General features: G+C 33.3%; 3 protein-coding genes across 4 annotated transcripts; all 3 read right to left on the bottom strand.

Annotated features, from left to right (window-relative positions):
* Positions 1–2,479: 2,479 nt before the first annotated feature.
* LOC108223037 (cell division cycle protein 48 homolog) lies at positions 2,480–6,957 on the bottom strand. The gene is made up of 9 exons (XM_017397085.2): positions 6,737–6,957; positions 6,454–6,619; positions 5,292–5,520; positions 4,393–5,159; positions 4,056–4,277; positions 3,903–3,974; positions 3,531–3,812; positions 3,088–3,447; positions 2,480–3,007 (listed from the first exon to the last, which is right to left on the bottom strand). Exons 1-9 carry the CDS (start codon positions 6,763–6,765, stop codon positions 2,711–2,713), a joined length of 2,424 nt encoding a protein of 807 aa, XP_017252574.1. The 5' UTR covers positions 6,766–6,957; the 3' UTR covers positions 2,480–2,710.
* Positions 6,958–7,744: 787 nt separating this feature from the next.
* On the bottom strand, positions 7,745–13,960 carry LOC108224109 (TSL-kinase interacting protein 1). Of its 2 annotated transcripts, none has more exons than XM_017398663.2 (15): positions 13,836–13,960; positions 12,892–13,044; positions 12,708–12,787; positions 12,576–12,623; positions 12,335–12,444; positions 11,818–11,902; positions 11,629–11,728; positions 11,443–11,511; positions 10,768–10,878; positions 10,512–10,663; positions 10,024–10,262; positions 9,563–9,914; positions 8,559–8,969; positions 8,337–8,465; positions 7,745–8,215 (listed from the first exon to the last, which is right to left on the bottom strand). In XM_017398663.2, the coding sequence occupies exons 2-15, from the start codon at positions 13,013–13,015 to the stop codon at positions 7,970–7,972; spliced, it is 2,256 nt and encodes a 751-aa protein (XP_017254152.1). In that variant the 5' UTR covers positions 13,016–13,044; positions 13,836–13,960; the 3' UTR covers positions 7,745–7,969. The 2 variants fall into 2 exon arrangements, with proteins under 2 accessions (XP_017254152.1, XP_063950305.1); XM_064094235.1 differs by having other exon boundaries at positions 13,620–13,846.
* A 5,753-nt stretch (positions 13,961–19,713) lies between these two features.
* LOC108222170 (cytochrome P450 71A9) lies at positions 19,714–21,634 on the bottom strand. The gene is made up of 2 exons (XM_017396074.2): positions 20,603–21,634; positions 19,714–20,483 (listed from the first exon to the last, which is right to left on the bottom strand). Exons 1-2 carry the CDS (start codon positions 21,518–21,520, stop codon positions 19,875–19,877), a joined length of 1,527 nt encoding a protein of 508 aa, XP_017251563.1. The 5' UTR covers positions 21,521–21,634; the 3' UTR covers positions 19,714–19,874.
* Positions 21,635–21,841: the final 207 nt, after the last annotated feature.

The following is a 21,841-nucleotide window of genomic DNA, read 5'->3' as shown; positions in this document are numbered from 1 at the left end:
TAGAAACTGAGTAACTATAAATATGTATGCCGACTGTTACTAGTTACCGATGTGCGGGTGAGTATTTTTTTTCTATCTCAACGAATGACTAAATTTTTATTTATTATTTTCGCAAGTTTAACCCAAACCAATCCGACCCAACCCGAATTAATTGGGTTGAGTAAGGTTGGGTTACATAATTTTTTTTTTTAGTTAATGGTTTAAGTTTTTGTTAACCCGAACTAATTGGGTTGAGTCGTTTTTTCTAAAAACCCGCCCAACCCGACCCATGTTCACCCATAGTTGGAGATGCTCTAATACATTTTGTTTCAATGGTATTGGCTATATTGGTTGGCTATAATTCAAAAATAGTATGTTATAAATATTTTAGGTTGTTAAAATAGAATATATCAGTTCAATATGGTAATAAATGATGTGCAATTTTTCTACAGATTTCTTACGAACCTGTAGAGGTTCGACAAATATAGTCACTCATAGAAGGTTGGTTAAAATTATAGATAACAGATAGGCATGGTTGGAGTGTGTGTTTTTTGAGAGGTTGACTATAAATTTCATTTTTGGTATGCCAACTCACATTTTTGGCCAAGGGCTTTCTGTGGTTGGAGATGCTCTTATAGATTCTTACACACCTGTTGGATCGACAAATATAGTCATCCATAAAAGGTTGGCTATAATTATAGACAATGGGTGGCTGTTGTTGGAGTGTTATTTTTTGAAGCATTGACTATAATTTTTATATTTGATATGCCAACTAAGTTTTTAGCTAAGGACTTTTCATGGTTGGAGATGCTCTAAATTAGAATATGTAAAATTTGTTTAACTTGTAAGATATTATACTCCGTTGGTAATGACTTTATTGGTTGGACATAATTTAAAAATAATATGTTATTAATATTTTAGACTATTATAAATAGAATAAATCAGTTCAATATGATAATAAATGATGTGTAATCTTATTACAAATTTCTTAGGAGATTCGAAAATATGGCCATCTTTCTCTTTAATACTTTTATTATAAATAATTTTGCGTTATAATTATTGTGTTTGAAAATACTCCATTCATTTTATTGACAAACGAAAATTTATATTCAATTATATCAAACAAAAATAGTGTTATTTTCCAAATATGTTAATATAATAAATTTAATTTATCATCTAGGCTGTGTAAATTTAGAACAACTTACTTAAAAAAACAAATAAAAATTATTGCAAAATTTGATTGAAAATGGCTATCACTCTATAATAGCAAAACTCGATGGCGCAAATAACAAGCAGAAAAAACGATTAGAGGCATTGGAGATCTACTATGGCTGGCCGACTATCATAGTCTATAATTGCAGACTGCTCCTCTGATTTTCACAGGCTGTACATGTGTGTGTTGTGATCCTACTGTATAATTTTAATAGGGAGGAAGTGCTCATTCAGATAAAGATGTACACGACCATTTAGCTGCCTGGTAGTACTGACATTGTGATCATTCTTCACATGAATGGTCCTCGTAGATAAAACGTTAGATTCATTATTTTGCCTGCTGAATCAATTTCATCTTGTACGAATACTATTGTACATTTGTACTCGTAATAGCTAGGTCCTTTCATTTTACTCCATCCGTCCCTATTTATCTGTCCATCTTGGAAATAAAAATTTGTCCCTATTTATCTGTCCATTTATATTTTCAAAACTAATTTAATGATAGTTTTTCATATATATCTTCATAATTTCAATTTTCAAGGCTTGGCTTATTTAAAACTTGGTTGAATTCATGTTTTCAAGACATAAAGTAGTGGTATTCCACCATTTTCAAGATATTAATTAGAGGTTTTTAATGAAAAAGTTCATACAATCAATTATTCCTTGATATGTGTTTTTTTTTTCAAAATGGACAGATAAAAAGTGACGGAGGGAGTAATATTTAAGATAGTCGTTACCCCTGTTGTTGTGTTTGATTAGGGTGAATGAAAATGGAGGAAATGGAATAAAAGTTGCACTATAAATTAGTTGAATGTTTAGTAATTTCATTCTTTTCACCGTTCATTTCTTCGTTCATTTCTTCGTTCATTTCTTATCACCCTTAACTAGAGTTCAAATCCTCCACTTTGTGAAGGAATGCTCTCATCCTCCTCTTTGTGAAAAAAATAGAAATACTCTATTCCTTGTCATACTTATTTTATACCCAAATCTGATCATACAAAATTTGTACTAGCTCATATTTTTTCAAAATACTCCTTTCATTTTCATTCCATTCACTCCAACCAAACACAAGACAAGAGAATAGACCGTCGGAAATCAATATAACAAACACAAACACGTACATTACTATTATAGTTGTCTACTACTAGTTTTTGCTGTAATTAGCACCAGATATACATCCCGTTGCCATGCTCAAAAGTTGTTATTTCCTGATAATTCAAGTTAGGGAGCAACCAGGAGTATAGTTGACAGAAATAATAAAAAAAACCATGAAATAGGTACCAAAATCGACAAAGGAAAGCGTCTATATTAGTCAGCTTTAATTTATAAACATCCCAGATTGACATAAACTACCTGCCAAGAGGTCTGGTTTTCGGTGAATAAAAACACCATTGGTAACTTATCAATTCCATCTGCAGGTATGACAGAACAAATAATCCGAAAAACAACCCGTAGAAACTAAAACAGAGTATAAGATGTTTTAAGTTTAAACAACAATACAGACAGAATGGATAATGACCTAACTATATAGGTCATCTTCATCAGCTGCCCCTGAAGGAGCTGCGAATGGATCAGAGCTGGCTGCTGCAGTACCACTAGTTTCAGAAAATCGGAACTCAGAGCCAAACCCTCTAGACTGCTGCAATGTCTGGGCAAATGCCTGATACTTTCGGATATCAGCATCACTCACACTTCGGCGTGCATACTTCATTGATTCTTCAAAATGAGCAGCCTTTATTTCAGAGACCTCATCCTCAACATCATCTTCCTCCATTGCCTCGGGATTCTCACTTCTCTTCTTCTCCTTCTCGATGTCCTGCAAACATCAAGCTTAGAATAAAGTTTTGTATCTTCAAATCACAGAAAAAGGTTGTCAGAAGATATTCAATTACTTACTTTCTCAATGTTCTCCCTAATGGCGTATTTACATGCCCTTTGACATATTTCTGTTATATCAGCACCACTGAATCCTTGAGTGTACTTCGCAAGTGCCATGAGGTCAACATCTTTAGAAACAGGAGACTTCCTGAGGCATGACTTAAATATTGAATGGCGAGACGCCTCATCAGGGAGGGGAATGTAAATTAACTGGTCAAGACGCCCAGGTCGCAAGAGTGCAGGGTCAATGATATCCGGCCTGTTGGTTGCCCCAATAATGAAAACAGTCTTCTTGGCTGACATGCCATCCATTTCAGTCAACAGTTGATTCAAAACCCTATCAGCAGCTCCACCAGCATCTCCAGAACTGCTTCCCCTCTGCAAAAATTTGGAAAATGCGTAAAATATTGGACCCTTAGAAGAGAGAGAAATTAGCTGCAACTAAAAGTCATAAATCATACCTGAGTGGCAATTGAGTCCAGTTCATCAAAGAACAGGACACAAGGAGCAGATCCACGAGCCTTATCAAATATTTCTCGCACATTTGCCTCACTTTCTCCAAACCACATGGTAAGCAACTCAGGTCCTTTAATACTAATAAAGTTTGCTTGGCACTCATTAGCAATTGCCTTGGCCAGTAAGGTCTTTCCACATCCAGGTGGTCCATAGAATAGGACTCCCTTTGAGGGCGACATGCCAAACTTCTCAAACTTCTCTGGATGCTCCACAGGATATTGAACAGTCTGTAGTCCAAGTTAAATAAGCAAAAAACTTAATTCACAGCACAAAAAAAAAAAAAAACACATGACTCTAGATCTAAGATTTGATATTACCTCTTGCAGTTCCCTCTTGACATTCTCCAAGCCTCCAATATCTTCCCAACTAACATTAGGCACCTCAACAACCTAGCCAAACAGAAACATGAGGATTAATAACAAAATAAACATCAAGGAGATTCCTAACTCATCGGTAAAAGCACTACTTACTGTTTCACGCAACGCAGAGGGGTTGCTCGTTCCAAGAGCAGTGTGGAAGTGCTCATTGGTAACAGCCATTGAGTTCAATATCTCTGCATCGATTGTTTCATCTTCCAAGTCGATAACATCCATCTTCTCCCTGATGCACTGAAGTGCAGCCTCAGTACACAGAGCTGCTAAATCTGCACCAACATATCCATGTGTATCCTTTGAAATTTTTTCCAAATCAACCTACACAACAGATAGAGGTAATTTGTGTTACATGTTCCTTAGCAAAGTACACATGTTCATAAAAGTATCTTACACCCACATGTATATATCAAAATGCTAGGGAAATTATGCTTACATCTTCAGCAAGCTTCATGTTCTTTGTATGTATACGGAGAACCTCTAGCCGTCCAACTTCATCAGGTACACCAATATCTATTTCTCTGTCGAATCTGCCGAACCTCCTAAGAGCAGGGTCAATACTATTAGGACGATTAGTAGCACCCATTACAATTACATGAGCACGAGATTTAAGTCCATCCATAAGTGTCAACAGCTGGGAAACAATTCTCCTCTCAACTTCACCATGGGTCTTCTCTCTTTTAGGGGCAATTGAATCAATCTCATCAATGAATATAATAGATGGTGCATTCTTTTCTGCTTCTTCAAATGCCTTCCTCAGATTACTCTCACTCTCCCCAGCCAACTTTGACATGATTTCTGGTCCATTAATGCAAAAGAAGAAAGCACCAGTTTCATTAGCAACAGCTCGGGCTATCAAAGTTTTACCAGATCCAGGAGGTCCATAGAGCAAGATTCCCTTTGGTGGTTTGACTCCGATGGACTTAAAGAGCTGTGGATGTCTTAATGGAAGCTCGACTAACTCCCTAATCTGAGCCATCTGCTTACGGACACCACCAACATCATCATATCCAACCTCGTCCAACCTATCTTCATCCTCCCTTCGAAGAGGCTCTCCCTCACAAAAGATTTCAGTATCAGGGGCAACAACACAGTACTCAGCAGGATCTGTCTCAATAACCTTAAATTCCACACTTCGCATGCCTCCTCTCACGAGGAATAGATCACCCTTTCTAACAGGGCGATAGGCTTCAAGGAAATAGGCTGCAAAATTACAAATGGATAGTCAGTTTTGATTGACATACCATGATATATTAAAAGATTAGAGAGCATAATGACAATGAAAATAAAGTAAAACATTCTTTAACTAGCAAACCTAGAATATCTGAGACTTACGTTTCAGATAAGCATCAAAAAGATTTCCTGTAACTCCTTCGATAGTATCATCCATAGGAAGGATGTGTACACGCTTTCCATACTTAACATCAGCACACTGATGCACAGAAACTACATCTCCGAGTCTAACCCTCAGGTTAGATCTAACAACTTTGTTCATTCTAATCTTTGGCTCATCACAAGTGTCATCAGCTAGGGCAATGCAGATTGTATCTTTTCTTTTCTTACCCTGAAAACAAACACCAATACATTAAAGTAGACTCTTGCCATATCTTACACATAATATATTCATTTGTATTACTAGCAGATTTAACCAATTCATGCAAGGACAAATACTACTTTCTAAAAAAAATTATAACCACCAACTACAAAACCTATCAGTTGGACACAGCACCTTATTATGGAAAGCGGGAAAAAATTACTTGGGGACTAAACAGGGCCAATTACCAATAGTCGTCAGAACATAGTACCACATAAACTTACGAATAAAAATAATTTAAGTTAATGAAAATGAGTCCTCCATTTCCAACTAGTACGAATAATCCTTCATTCTTGTTTGTAAGAATTCTATGGTCTATAAAAGTACATAAGATGATAGTTTAAATCACAAACATATGAATTCACTCAAAAGGATAACATAGCATGATCCATATATAACACATGAAGAATTTTACAGTCGAATAGGCATGAAAAAACATAGATACAAGTGAATCATTCAGACATCAATAGTTAATTGTAAAAGCCCTTTCAACACACTGCTAGATGAAACAAACCTTAACCACAAAAAATCTATTTAGACATTCTTATTGTACAGTACTTTAACCTTACACAAAACACAAGATCCTATCCCTACCTTCCAATTATCCACAAAACTATAATTCTAAAGGCACATAACAACCCTGCTCCATTATAACCCTTAAATTCCAGCCCTCTTCGTGTTCCAAACCCACAAACTAGTTACAGCCACCCAATCAGTTTCAATGAAACTACCCCTAACTTTTACAATCACAACAGTACAACAACAAACCCTACACCAAATCAATAACCGATTCCGAATCCAAAATCCATTAAATTCAATCTTTAATCAGTCAAAAACATAGCTGAAAGGCAAAAACTGAATCAGAAAACCCTTAATTCACAAGGTAACAGATAAAGATAAAACCTTGATAAGAATCGTGTCACCGCGAAAGAGCTGAAGCTTCTCCATAGTCTCCGGGTGAAGCGCCACCACGGAATTATCATCATTCACCGCCTCATCTACAACTAATCGATTCGCCGCCTTCTTCCTCTCCAGAATCGCCGTACTAAAGTCTCTCTTCGTTCCCTTGCTGCATTTACACCCGAACAATCGGTATTAGTGAAAAAGACAGTGAATTAAATTAAATTAAATACAAAAACAAAAACAAACACAATCGAATTGAAAAGTTGAAGATCTGAGTGCTTACGGATCAGATGATTCAGGTTGAGTGCTCATGTTTGTGATCGAATTGAATTGATCTCGAGAGAGACTGAATCAGTATCGAGAGATTATAATTGAAGATCTGAAGATTATGAATATAGATATATACCAGTGTGTATATATAGGGCAAGCACAGTTCGTTTCTTGATAGGAAAGAAAACCCCTTTTTCTTTACTACTCTGCTTCCTCTTTATCTTTTAACCCCTTTTTTTTATTAAACAAATTCGATAGGAGTATATATATTATTAAAATTCTAAAATTCATTTATAAAAATAAATAGATATAAGTATTGCTATCTATATGTGACAAAAAAAAGTATTGCTACCTATATATATACTTTGACATGGTTCTTAAACAATTAAAGCATTACTTGTACACTATGTTTCAAAAATCGATGATTAATCGTGATTAATCTCTATTTCATAAATCGATAAACTTGTTAATTTAATTAATTCTTCAATTAAATACTAAAATTAATTTTTAAATAATTTTATTCCATGACTTTCTTCATAAGTTCGATTTCCACTTTAATTTTATCGATTAAGTCTTTCATACTTTACATCAGTGATTTTATTGATTAAGTCTGAATTCCGTTTTTTACCGGATTTTTTTTTCAATCTTGTAGATTGAAACTAATAGAAAGTCTTTTTTTTTTTTAATCTAGTTTCTGACTGGATAATAAAAACAAAAACAGGAATCTAGAATGTTCCGAGTTGATATCATAGTCAGAAATTACTTGCAATAAAATCCCATCACATGGGTCTTTGTATTTGGTATTTGTGTATGGCTATGTTTCTTTGTTAATTTATAAATAGAAAACCCTTGTGTGTTTTTTTTGCCCAATTTGGGTCAAATAAGGTTTGCTGCAGTCGTCCAAACGTTTACCAAAACAGAAAAATATACCCACCCATACAATCATATTATCATCACCAAATTCAACTTATGTTTCCTCTTGAAAGACCAAGTTGTTGGTTAAATTAAGTAATATTCTGGGTTAATAAGAAAAATATGAACAAATTAGTTGATATAGAAATTACAGGAGGATGAAACCGAGAAAATAACATGAGCGATGATACCGATGCAGTCTCAGCCTATTGTTCTTTCCGTAAATACATGATTCTGTAACAGGCCGACATGGACTTGTGAAGAAAAACATTGCAAAACAACGCAAGATTTTCTCGTACCTCATCTCTTATGGGACTACACAAACGTTCTATGTTCAAACTTTTGATATCTCTACTTCACTACCGATTTTATAATCCGAAAAAGTAGCACTTTTCCGAGCTTCACCAGCTGATGTTGATGCTGATTCTTTTTTATCCAAACCAAAGAACGAACAATTCTGAAATGCATCCAGACTGCTGGCTATTAGGCGATTCAACCCACTCATGCTATCATTTAAGATCAGATCTTCATTGTGGTATTTACATGGTCTGTCCAAATCTAAGGGTGCCAATGATTCAGACTGCCATGACAAGAAACAATATCAAATCGTAACCCCAGAACATTTAGTGTATAAACTAGAAAATCAAGAGTTTATTTTAAATAATTAGAAACACAAGTGATAGATATGTTGAAGCATATACCCAGCACAAATCCGAAAGCCCAGTAAAATCCTCCTTTGCAGAACTCTCCATGGTACTTGGATCAGGCTGAAACTCATCCATTGGGTCTCCATGAGCCTCGTTATCTAACTCCTTCATTTCAGACAATTCCTGAAGAAAAGCACGATGCTCAGTAAACTTACAAAACGAACTACAAGCAAAGTATTTGTAATTAAATGATGTGCATATAACTATATATACAACCTTATCAACGATATCTGTTGCCAGCAAGCTTTCTTTAGCCTGCTGTCTGCAGGCTTCAGAAGAATCATTTGTAGAGGCCCCTAACACTTTCTCACGAGAAACAGAACTTCTATTAAAGGAGAAGGCATCACAAGTTTCTTCAGCATCCCAAATGGAAGGTGCATGGGACTCCAGAGTTGGCTGAAAGCTAGCTTTGTCTTGATTTTTACCCATAAGGGCAGCAATTGCAGCATCAAAAGAATCACAACTGAATGAGACCTGGTACTGACAACTGGCATGAGACGGGCCAACATAATTGGTTTCCATGTTATCAGATGCCTCGTTGAGAAGATCACCAATACTTATGTTGGTTAGACTATCAGCCCAATCCCCCGGAGTCAGCAAATTACCAGTTTGTAACTGCATCTCATTCTAAAAAATATATATACAGAGTTAAATGCTTAACATAAAATCATCTTAAGCAGAAAAGAATATGAAGGAAAGTGGTCAAAAAAGCTAATCTGCTACTGTAATCTAGTGACTCACTATAAATGGAATGCTATGATAAGATCATGTGTAAAATCTTCAACAATTTGTAACGAAAACTGTGCAATCTCACTGTTGGTACCACTACATGTAACCCCTCTTATCCTCTAACGAATTTATTAAATAATAAAAGACTTTATCCACAAACAATTGGCTAAAGACTACTGCATCAAAGTCGTATGAAATGGAATAGGAATACTCTAGTGTACTGATTCATAAATGAAAGAAAGGGTAGGGATAAGCTAAAGACATCTTTCATAATTAATGTATATAGAGCTGTCTGAAATTATACCTATTGAAGATTAACAGGGAGATCATTCTGATAAAACAAGGGATAAATTATATCATAGATCCAATCCAGATGTTCAAATCCTACTTTTGTACACGGAAAACAGTTTGAAGGTGTGATAATGTGTATCATCTGGCGAAATACGAAATGGTCTGCAAAGATTTTCAGGAATCAGATAAGAGAAACATACCTTCTCCTGAGCTTGTTTCGTGATGGCTAAATTGCAACTTTCTCTTTGTAAAGATATATCAGGAGCATTTTCAGAAGAAAAGACAATATCCTTATCAACATTTGTGTCAATACACTCGACAATATCATCATCAACATCTAGATTAGAAGTAACCATATCATCAAACTTCTCAGCTGAGACTACTTTATCTCCACGAAGGTCTAATGGATCACCAGGCACATGCTCGGGAGTGAAATCTGGAACTATATTCATCTTTTGGGGGCCATTCATTTTCGCTATTTGTTCACTGAAATTGCTTACAGGTGCTTGACATGCCAACAATTCATGTTGCTCATTGGAGAGCCAGCAGTACCTTTTAAAGAGAATAAATGAGTCGAATTATATCCAGCAAGGAAATAGTCACAACTCATATATTATATGTAACAATATTTACAACAATTAAAAAGACACGAGAGAGGAACCTTAGGCGAAATATTGAAGGGCTACCAATCTGTTTATATACATCTGCTGCACTGAGAATAGAGTCCTGAGTCCATCTCTGACAATTGACCAGGTTTTCTTTCTGAGCGCAGTAAGGTAAGAGCAATAATTCTCCACAAGCTATGCTTGACATTCCCCACTTGCGATTTAGATGTTCCAAAACTGATGATATCCTCTTACGAGTACTTAAAGTGAGTTCCAAGTGTGGATTATAATCATCCTGACAATATATTGGAAACTTGAGTTTCAACTTGCTAAAAATAAATCAAATGCCATCAGCAATAAGCAAAGCATTTAGTGTACCCCTCCAACCATACAGTATTTTGAACAGATAAATGATACAAAAATAAAGCACCCAATCATGATTGATCACTGTCAGAAATTTGTCAGACCTACGTAACACTACAAGTGAAATAAGATTCAAGAAATATTATATAAACTTCAAAAACAATTGACTTTATGCATCTACCATTTCCAATGCTTTTCGAGTACTTTCATCAATCGGGAACAATTGCAGCTTCAGCTTAGATGGTGTTTGTGCACTGTTGTCAACGAAAAGATTCTGCAACAGAGTTGCAGAAGAAGAAACAACATTTCCAACAGGCTCCGCACATTTTCCCCCTGAAAAGGTACACTGGAATTTTAGACACAAAAACAGGGTACATCTTCGATGTGAAAGAATTGCAAAACAGCTACTCATCCCAGCAACTTCTAGATATGCGTACCTCTAACTTGCTCAGTCATTTCATCCAGTGCAGTCCGTTCCAGATGCTCAGCAGCGTCAGCAACTAGCGAGACACCGGCAATGGCAGCCTTTTCCCACCTTTTATATGAAGCTGTGGAGGTAGTAGTACTACTTGTTAGTCATACAAGGGGAAGACAATAGATTTGAGAAATGGCTGACTTCTATGTAACTGAATTTGTTTATATTGGATTAAGAACATTAGTAATGCAAGGATAGAACTAGGATGTAAAGAAAAATTTAGCAACAGAAATGATGGAGATTGCTACATAGATTTAAAAATGTCCAAAACAACAGATACAACTGTGTGATGCGTGGACTAACAACAGTGAACAAGGAGGCTTTTATACATACTAGAACATGGAAACAATCAATAACCTAACTGAAACATGTGATAAGTAATAACTATGTGCACACATCACACTGCTGATAAAGTAGTCCATTAAGTTCTAAAATCTAAATACACTGACCACATATTATTAGCTGAGCCAATGAGGTAATCTGTATACACTAAAACTCTGAAACCAGGGATTTTAACAAGGAGGTGGGTGTATGATCAGAAAGATGTAATTATAGCATTAATTTATGACCTTAATTAATTTCTCCTTGTTACACTAACAATAACATCTAAGATCAGGGTATATAAGAAGACTAGTACCTGGCTTTCGTCGCTGCCTCACTGCTTTCAGAGGAACCATATCACCTTTGCAGTTGGTACGGTTTACACCTAGAATGCAGTAAGCTTTAGTAAGGATCCTTTTTCCTGATCTTATTTTGTAAATATTTTGACTGTCAATAATAACAAGTTTAACTGTGCAACTATATTATTTATCAAAGCTTTTACCCTGACTAAGGACAGTTGCTGTAGCTGTTGTAGGACAAACTTCTCCCTGAGCATGTCGTTTTCTTATATTTTTACGTCGGTCCTTTAAAAGTTGATGTTCCTTCAGATTATAATAACAAGTTCGTTAAGTGCAGGTAACTTGATATTTACTTGAAGAAGGCATTAAAGAATATATTAGCTCTGACATACCAGGGCATCAAGGAACATCTTAAATCTTCTAGGCTTCAAGTGAAGCTTAGAGGCTTTGCAACTGCTCTTCTCCAGTAATGACCACCTAGAAGTTATGAAAATAATTGAACTTATTAAGTTTTAATTGCAGACCTATGCTCAGCCAACTTAAAATCATTTGTTTCACCCAAAATTTCCTATAATAACCTCATCCTCCAACTAATCTTCTTGGATAAAAACAAGTTTACAGGTGAGTGGAGAGAGAGAGGGAGGGAGGGAGGGAGCAGGAGAGAGGGGGGAGGGGGAGGCCTTAATGAGACAGCAATTCAGTGATAATACATAAAGGTACTGATTAGAGTATAGAAATTTGGAGAGAAAAAATATATTAAAAAGAGAAACTTTTGAATCAAAATATTTTCTGTTCAAAACCTGAACAAATTAGGAATATAATTAAAACTAGGGAGTATAGACATCGTTACCACTGTGCTAGACATAAATATAAAGTGGAGGGAAAATCCAAAGTGGACTAATTGCCTACCATCGAAGCATCGCAGAATTTGTATCTTTAGAGTTACTGGCATCGAGATAAATTTTTGGATCCAACAACTTGTTCATTCGTCTCACAAGTCGATAGTAATAATGCCTGACCTGGATTTACAAATATTTGTAGAACATACAGATAAGTACAATACAGAAATGAAAAGTCTCATGACCTGGAAATGACTGGTCTATTATTAAGCGATAAAAGGTAAAAAATAGTACAGCAAGCAGATGATAACCTGATCCTTATTTTTACTTTGTACACGATGAGTTATCTTCTCAAAATTCTGCCAAAATATATATAAGGTATCAATATAAAGAAAACAAAACCTTCATGTGAAGTGCTAGAATCCGAGAGCAGCAAAACTTACCTTGCCAACTTGCCGGAGTGCAGTGAAGAAGCGTTCCTCCTCTTGACGTGTCCAAGCAGCCCATTGTCGTGTTTGTTTTGCTGCGTTAAAGATAAAATGCAGGTGAGATTTACTGCGCCTTACACAAGAAACTCACATATAATTCAAGTAATCAGCCTAAATTTACAACAGTATACATATAAACCTGGCTGTTGAGGAGCAACATCATGAGAAGCTGGGGCCATAGTTACACCAGAAGTGCAGTCTTTAAGTAGGTTATCATTAGTACTGGGATATACCCCGCAGTCCGACGAAACCGGTAGCTCCATTGCATTCAAAATACATCAAAATAAGGAGGCTGCATTAATAGCAATGTAAAAGATAAGCATAATCATTAATGTTCAATTAATAGAATAAAGAGATTAGCAAATAAATAAAACTCAATTTGCGGAACAGTAAACAAATTCCTACATTATTAGCATAAAATAGAAAATATTAGTCTTAGAAACAGAAAAAAATTCTGTGCAGACTAAATATACCTAAGCTCGTTCCTAAACTATGACGTATAACATATAATAATGAAATTGCAAGCTAAAATATCGACATGGAGATTAAATTACACACATGTAACTACAAATACTCAGAAACATGCAAGGAATTTGCAGCTCAATCAGCGAATTAGGGTTCAAAACATGAAAAGACGCAAAAAAATTACTCCCAACTTAAAGTAACACAGCTGTTTCTACCAACCAAATCTAAGCAATGGTTACAAGCATAATCATCAAAAAACAACACGCCTACTAAACAAACCGAACTCAATTCCCAATCCAGTAAACGAATATAATGATCTGCAATTTATTTAAAAGAACAATACCAAAAACATTTCATACATATATATATATATCAAATATATAAACATACATGCAACAATACCTAAATTTGAGCAACAATTAGCAGCCCTCAGCTTCTTCGAAACCCTAATTCGTATAGATATACATATATGCATATATATCATGTAATAATGTAATTATGAGCTGAAATTCAGAACGGCTAAATTTTACATGATATTATAGATGAATCGGTGGTGAAATTAACGAAATTAGGGTTCATATGCATTGAAATCGATATGAAAAACGTGAAATTACTTACAATTTGGGGGTGAATTTGCAATTACTCGACCGTTACCGTTATTGTTTTCTTTTCGTGTCGTGAACCGCCGGCTAAAGATCCACAAGACCCGACTCGATATAAATTTATTATGTTATGTTTGTAAATATTACAGTAATGAATAACTTGTATTTTGTTTTCAATTTATAGGGGAGGCTTCATAAATTGTTAAGAAATTAAGGGCTTAGATTTTTTGATCTGAAAAAAAAAAATCAAGGGTCCAGATTAGAGGTTGAGAGTTAAACTAAGGTTTGGTCAAATATCTCTTAATAAAATAAAAGTATTTTACATATTTAAATTAGCATAATAATTATTTAATAGAATTTCTTTTATAATGTGTTTGATCATCGGTCCAATTGTTCGAAGAATAGATAATCCTAACTTATTACATATTTTCATATTACAACTCTAGCAAATTTTCTTTTTTCAAATTTGTTTTTTAAATATTTTTCACACTTCGAATTCGATACTTCGTCCCCGCATTTTTAAAAAAAAAAATTTCAATAGTTGACATACAATTTAAGATGTACATAAAATATAAAATATAGTTTCTTAATTTATTTTTGACTTTTTTTTGAATAAAAACTTGAATACTTAATTTTTATTCAGAATAAAAAAAATTAAAATAATTTATAACACTATAAGACTCTTAAAATACGTGTCAAACACTCCATGTCCAAATGTTTATGATGGAGTATAACAGACTGGACTAATATATTCTTGATATGTACCCATAGATCATGGTTTTTCTATAAAAAGAAATGAAATTGCACGTGTTGTTTCATGATTTATTGTGATCGTCGCCTGTTTACCAAAAACTATTCTAAATGTAAGTGAGCCTATAAATGTCGTGAGAGTTTTGCTCAAATTAACGATATTGGAACCTATAGCAGCTTGATCGGGTACTGTATTAACCATTCGTGCAACTTCTTCTTCACAAATAGGCTGAAATGAGCGAGACATTTGAGAATTAAGTTGATAGCACGATTGGATAGCCCAGTGGTGGATTTATCCTCTGTTAACCCGGGATACCTGGGTTCGACTCTGGCTCACCCCGAGAATTATTAGAACAGATACTAAGTTGTAAGGCATATAAGCCTGCATTGTCAAAAAAAAAAAAGTTGATAAAGAGTAGCAAAATTTTCTCATGCTCCTTAAGTAATCATTGGGGGTGTTTGGATTAGAGAAGCAGTAGCTTCTTTTAAGTAGAAGTGCAATGGAGAAGTAAGAATGCCGTTTGGGAAAAAAAGCAAATCACTTTTTTTTGTCTTTAAAAGCATTAATTGAGAAGTTAGAAATCCAAGCTTTTTTCATCTACTTCTCACCTTTTTCACAAACAATCCAAACACTTAACCAAACACTTACATTTTACTTCTACTTCTCACTTCTACTCAACTTCTTTATTTTAAGCAAGAAGTAACTTCTTTTAAACTTAGCCAAACGGTCCCATTATATGGTGAAAAAATGAAACCAAGGTTGACGTAAGAAAACTTCTTGTATTGAATTAGGCCTATTTGGAAAATAAAGATCACGGTGTTTGAAGACTTTTTTAACTGCGCTTGCTGAGGAGATGATTAGGAGAAGCAAATGATGAAAAGAGTCGTATTTCAGCAATGAAATTTGATGATATTATTTTTATGGTAAGTTAAAATTTAAAATTATTCGCATCTTAAAAGGTGCAAACAAATTTGTGATGGAAAAACCAATTTATTCACAGACTGAAGATCAAGATGAGAAATATTGATGAACGAATTAAGTAAAAATAAATTTTGAGTTTGACGACCGAAAGCAAAATTGAAAACCACAAAAGTCGTGTTTTCTGTATTGTCGGAGGTACGTGGTTTGCCTGCGAAATTGCTCTGACTGTGATTTTGTATGTTTACTGAAGAGTGAGATTTAAAGGGTTTTGTTCATCTGTCAAAAAAGGAAAAAAAAGAAAAAAAAGGGGGTTTCGTTCATTTCCAGTGCCTCAGGGCTCAGCTCCTGGCCCGTGCGCTCACAAACCTATGTAAAGAACGTAACTTAAACAAACATCTACAGGCAACCCAACTTAAAACTGGGTAGCATTTTATCCATTTATTTTATCAGATACTAGCTGATAACCCGTGCCAAGCACGGGTTTAAATAAAATTTTAAAATTTGTTATTTATTGGAAGAATAATGTCTTTTTTAATTACATTATCATATTTTATTATATCTATTTAAATTATTATTTTAAATGATATTTAAATTATTGTTATTTAATATACGACTTTCTAGTCGCAATTATTTTATTCATCTAATAGGCAAACATTATATATAATTATAGTTGGAGCTTTTGTAGATCTAACAACGGTGTTATAGTTGTTTGATAAACTAATATTGTAGTTTGACAAATTTAATTAACTTTTCAAAACTAATTTGATATCAAATATTTTGACGTATGTCTTGTGTTTCGGTTCTTTTATGATATGTTGCAATATGGACAATGACTTCATTCTGTTTGAGTTTCTATTTGTCAAGTTAGTGTTACCATCGCCTTATTCGTCTTTATCGCAATTTTCTGAAGAGCACTGAATGGTAATAATCATTATTATTAAAAAAAAATATGACCAATTTTTTTGGTACTTTTGTATCAATATTGAATCTTGTTTTTTTTTTTAATTCTGAAATATGATAGAAATTTTATAAAATTTTTTTGTAAATTAAATTGTATGAGTTTTAAAAATTAAAACGAATAATTTCGTTGACATTAGTAATCTATTAGTAGTATATTATTTTATTATAAAATCTATATTAGTGTAATTATTATTACTGCCGAATAAAAAAATATATGATGATAATCAAATTAAAGTTATTTTATAAAATAAATTATTTGAGTTTTAAAATTTAAATTGAATGGCTTTGTTGACTGAAATTTTGTTGGTGTGTTAATCATTATATTACAAAAATTCTGATCATACATGGAAGTATTCTCATATATTTCTATTTAATATGACGTTTTTTATATATTAAAATTTGATCCTATTTTAAATTTATTTCATAACAATATGGGTCTCTGTGCCAAGCACGGGATTATATATTTTTTCAAATTTATTATTTATTGGACAAAACATATTTTTGATATACTTATTGAAATTATTGTTGTTATTTTATTCATCTAATAGGCAAACATCATATATAATTCTAGTTGGAGTTTGATAAACTAATATTGTAGTTTGACAAAATTAATTAACTTTCCAAAACTAATTTGATATCAAATTTTTTGACTTATGTCTTGTGTTTTAGTTATTTTGTTATATGTTGCAATATGGACAATGGCCTCATTCTCTTTGAGTTTTCATTGTCAAGTCAGTGTTACCACCGCCTTATTCGTCTTTATCGCAATCTTCTGGACAATAGCTTCATTCTCTTTGAAAACGTTTTCATTGTCAAGTCAGTGTTACCACCGTCTTATTCGTCTTTATCGCAATCTTCTGAAGAGCACTGAATGATTATTATTATTATTATTAAAAAATATATGACCAAGTTTTTTGGTACTTTAGTATCAATATTGAATCTTGTTTATTTTAATTCTCAAATATGATAGAAATTTTATATATTTGTTTCGTAAATTAAATTTTATGAGTTTTAGAAATTAAAACCAATAATTTCGTTGACATTATTATTCTATTGGTAGGACATTATTTCACTATAAAATCTATAATAGTATAATTATTATTACTGCTGAATAAAAAAAATTATATGATGATAACCAAATTAAAGTTATTTGATAAAATAAATTATTTGAGTTTTAAAATTTAAAATGAGTAGCTTTGTTGACCGTAATTTTGTTAGTGTGATAATCATTATATATTACAAATATTCTGATCATAAATGGAAGTATTCTCATAGTTATATGATAATAATAATAATTATTATTATTATTAAAAATTATATGATAATAATAAAATTTTGGCATTTTGATATTTAGTATTTTGATGATATTGATTCGGCTTATTGATAAAAATTATATATGGATATTATATTAATATCAATATGAACTTCTTATTTATTTGAAATCTGAAGTATGATAAAAGATTTACAGAGTTGTTCCGTATATTAAATTATTGAGTTTTAGAAATTAAAACAAATAATTTTGTTGGGAATATATTTTTATTAGTGAGATAATTGTTATAATACAAAATCATGACAAATATAGAAATTTTTTGATAATAGTAATAATTGTTAAATAAAAAATAATGTGATGATAGCCAAATTTTGATATAAATAATGTTTCATAAGTTAAATTGTTAGCGATTTAACTGCGCGATAAATGTTACATAACAAAATCCTAAACACTAATAATTATAAAATCTTAACCAGTATTGAAATTTTTAATAATAAAATCTGAATCAACATAGAAGTCTTTTCATAATTGTATAATAATAATTATAAAATCCTAACAATGTATAATAACAACTATAAAATCCTAACAATACGAAAAACTTTTCATAATTCTATAATAATTATTGTTATTATATAAAAAAATTATATGACATTATCCTAATCAATATTGAAGTGTTTAACAGGAGTAAAATTCTAATCAATACAAAGTCTTTCATTGTCCTAATGAATATCGAAATCTCTGATAATAAAATTTTATTCAATATAGATGTCTTTTGATAATAGTATAATAATGGTTATAAAATCCTAATCAATATGAAAGTTTAAATTAAAAAATAATGTGATGATACCCAAATTTTGATATGAATACTGTTTCATAAGTTAAATTGTTAGCGATTTAACTGTGTGATAAATGTTACATAACAAAATCCTAAACACTAATAATTATAAAATCTTAATCAATATTGAAATTTTTAATAATAAAATCTGAATCAACATAGAAGTCTTTTCATAATTGTATAATATTAATAATTGTTATAATAACAACTATAAAATTCTAACAATACGAAAAACTTTTCATAATTCTATAATAATTATTTTTATTAAATAAAAAAAATTAAATGACATTGTCCTAATCAATATTGAAGTCTTTAACAGGAGTAAAATTCTAATCAATACAGAAGTATTTCATTGTGCTAATGAATATTGAAGTCTTTAATAATAAAATTCTATTCGATATAGAAGTCTTTTGATAATAGTATAATAATGTTTATAAAATCCTAATCAATAGGAAAGTGACCAAATTTTGGTACTTTTGGTACCGATGTTCCACCGAAATATGGTTTCGCTTATTAATAAAGGGTATTGATTGAAACTAATGTTTTATGGAATATAAGGGATTATTTGTAATTTAATTATTTTTTAGTAACTTTGTCAAGTTAAAAGATACTTAAATTATTGAAAATCACGAGTTTCTGCCAAATGTCTAAATTGCGGGCTTCTATCAAACGCATGTGTGTGTGTCATATTTTATTTTTAGAGAAGAAAATCAATTATTTGTCATTTATGTGAAAAAGGATTGATCGGGAGGTTTCAAGGTTAGTTGAGCATCCAAATTATCCTGCATTGTTTAATGGTCACATTCTTGATTTCTTTTTCAAGGTAGCAAGGACCAGAAACTAGAAATACAAATAAACTTTGGCCAACCAAAAAAGGGTTAAAAACTAAAACATTATCTATTGATGTATAAACATGTGCTTATAAGGCCTTTGCGGTTCCCTTCCCCAGCAAAACTCCAGTGACTGATGTTGATTCCCATCTGCTTAATTGTGGCCGAGAGTTAAAACCATGGCTGTACAGATCCATTAGTCTTTTCAATATTGTCTTCTTGCTTCTACCAACCATTCCAATCATGTAGCTCCCCAGCCAATTCGTAGGTCGGTTTATTGTGTCTTTAGAAACCATTATGATTTCATGATAATAACAAATTTTGTATACGAAACAATAAAGCTATAATGCTTAATAATTTGTTACTAACATCCATTAAACTTACAATTTTTCTATGATGTGCCTATGGACACATGATCAGCACTAAACTTTGTCAGATGTCGCACTGTGCAAAAGACATAATATGCATGACAGCATGAGCTTGTACTTTTAGTTTACAATCACTGGGACAAGACAAAGATGATTCTTCTTGTGCATTGTTATTCCAGGCAGGGCAGCCATGTCAATATCTTTCCTATCTTTACCGGGAGGCAGTTCCCAGTTGAAAGAATAGAGAAGATTCGCCAGCGCTAGCTCTGTCGTAGCCACTCCCATTGATATCCCTGGACAAATTCTGCGCCCTGTTCCAAATGGTATCAGCTCAAAATGCTGCCCTCTAAAATCAATGCTACTATTCATGAATCTTTCCGGTAAAAACTCGTCTGGATTATCCCAACATTCAGGATCCCTTCCTATACCGTATGCATTGACGTATACGCGTGTTTTTGCTTCAATCTGGTAACCATTTATCACACATTTATCAATGGTTTCTCGAGGCAAAAGAAGTGGAGAGGGCGGGTGCAATCTCATGGCCTCCTTCACGACTGCTTTAAGATAAACAAGCTTTTGGACGTCGTTTTCGTCTACAAATCCCTTTTTTCCCATCAAATCTCTAACTTCTTGTTGTACTTGCTTCATTGGTGCGGGGTTCTTGATCAGTAAAGTCATGGCCCAAACTACGGCTGCTGCACTTGCGTCAGTTGCTGCAACTAAAACATTCTGCCAATGAATTAGGAAAAACATACGCATTAACACAAAATTGCTGTCTTTCCTCCAAAACGAATAAATAATTAAATGATATAAATTCTAAATGATTTTTTTACAGAAATTTTAATTACCATTAAAATTGCTTTGATGTGATCCAAGGTAAAATCAGATGAATCCTTTTTCATCTGGAGTAAGATGTCCAGGATGCTGCCGTCTTGGGTAGATGCTGTACCGGATGTATGAAGATATTCGTCGATGAGTTGTTGATAAATAGCATCTATTTCGTTACAACTCTTCTCCAGCCGTGACCATGCACCACTTAGCCTATCAATCAAATGACCCATCACAGGAAAACAATCTGCAAGGAACAAACTTGAAAGATTCGCCTGAGTTTCAGTTAGCACCCAATGAAATTTACTGCTTATTTTATTTTGAGTATCATTCATTGAACCATATTCTTCTTCTTCATCATATCTTTTACCAAAAGTAATCCTAAATATTACCGAGCTTGTCAAAGTTGTGAGAGTTTTGCTCAAATTTACGATGCTGGAACCAGCAGCAGCTTCATCGCGTATTGCTCTGACCATTCGTGCAACCTCTCCTTCGCGAATAGGCTGAAAAGACTGGGACCTTTGAGAACTAAATAGATGCAGGGTACATAGTTTTCTCATGTCCCTCCAGTACAAACTATATGGTGCAAAAGCAATGTCTGAGCCGTTGTAAGATATTTTTTGGAGGCTCAGTGAAGTCGGCCTGCTTGAAAAACAAAGATCATGGTATTTAAAAACTTCTTTGGCTGCTCTTGCCGATGAGATGACCAGAATTCGAACAGAGCCTAACTGTAAAGACATGAGAGGGCCGTGCTTCTGGGAAAGTTTGTACAAGTAGAGGTGAGTGTTTAAGGTGTCAAATTTGTGCATGTCTCCGATTAATGGGAGGCCACGGGGACCTGGTGGGCGGGGATTTAGGTTGCTGACATAGTAATTTCCAAGCTTGAAAAGCAAAAGCAGGGGAAGAGAGATTGTGAGGACAAGGAGAAGTACTTCCATTCTTGATTAATGATTAAATGACTCCTCTGTGTGGTGATGTTCTATAGAGCAAGTTCGCACAGAAAGCCTATATATTGAGTTTAGATAAATATTATGTGGTTTCGAAGTTTGTCCCTTATCCGGGACCTTTTTTTGTCAGAACTTATGCAGAAAATTTAAATTAGCACAAACTTTTTAAATACATTTTTTTATTATAAGAATTTTATAATCCTATATATTCGGCGACGGAATGTAATATGCACTTTAATAACGACGGAACGTAACATGCATTTTAATCATTTTAATCCTGTTGTACCTTGCACTTTAATAGCAACAGAACGT

The sequence above is a fragment of the Daucus carota genome, chromosome 5 (assembly GCF_001625215.2).
Source record: "Daucus carota subsp. sativus chromosome 5, DH1 v3.0, whole genome shotgun sequence".
Taxonomy (NCBI): Eukaryota; Viridiplantae; Streptophyta; class Magnoliopsida; order Apiales; family Apiaceae; genus Daucus; species Daucus carota.
Note: the sequence above shows the minus strand (reverse complement) of the source record. Positions and strands in the feature narration are given on the sequence as shown.

Bases quoted from the DNA above. Each gene is read 5' to 3' on its own strand.
- LOC108222170 (XM_017396074.2), bottom strand. From the start codon at position 21,520: ATGGAAGTACTTCTCCTTGTCCTCACAATCTCTCTTCCCCTGCTTTTG. The intron at 20,484-20,602 runs GTAATTAAAATT...ATTCATTGGCAG, and splicing joins ACATCAAAGCAATTTTAATG to AATGTTTTAGTTGCAGCAAC.
- LOC108224109 (XM_017398663.2), bottom strand. From the start codon at position 13,015: ATGGAGCTACCGGTTTCGTCGGACTGCGGGGTATATCCCAGTACTAAT. The intron at 11,729-11,817 runs GTATGTCAGAGC...TATAATCTGAAG, and splicing joins AGATGTTCCTTGATGCCCTG to GAACATCAACTTTTAAAGGA. The intron at 10,664-10,767 runs GTACGCATATCT...GTACCTTTTCAG, and splicing joins AATGACTGAGCAAGTTAGAG to GGGGAAAATGTGCGGAGCCT.
- LOC108223037 (XM_017397085.2), bottom strand. From the start codon at position 6,765: ATGAGCACTCAACCTGAATCATCTGATCC. The intron at 5,521-6,453 runs GTTTTATCTTTA...GTTTGTTTTCAG, and splicing joins GTGACACGATTCTTATCAAG to GGTAAGAAAAGAAAAGATAC. The intron at 3,975-4,055 runs GTAAGTAGTGCT...CTGTTTGGCTAG, and splicing joins CCTCTGCGTTGCGTGAAACA to GTTGTTGAGGTGCCTAATGT.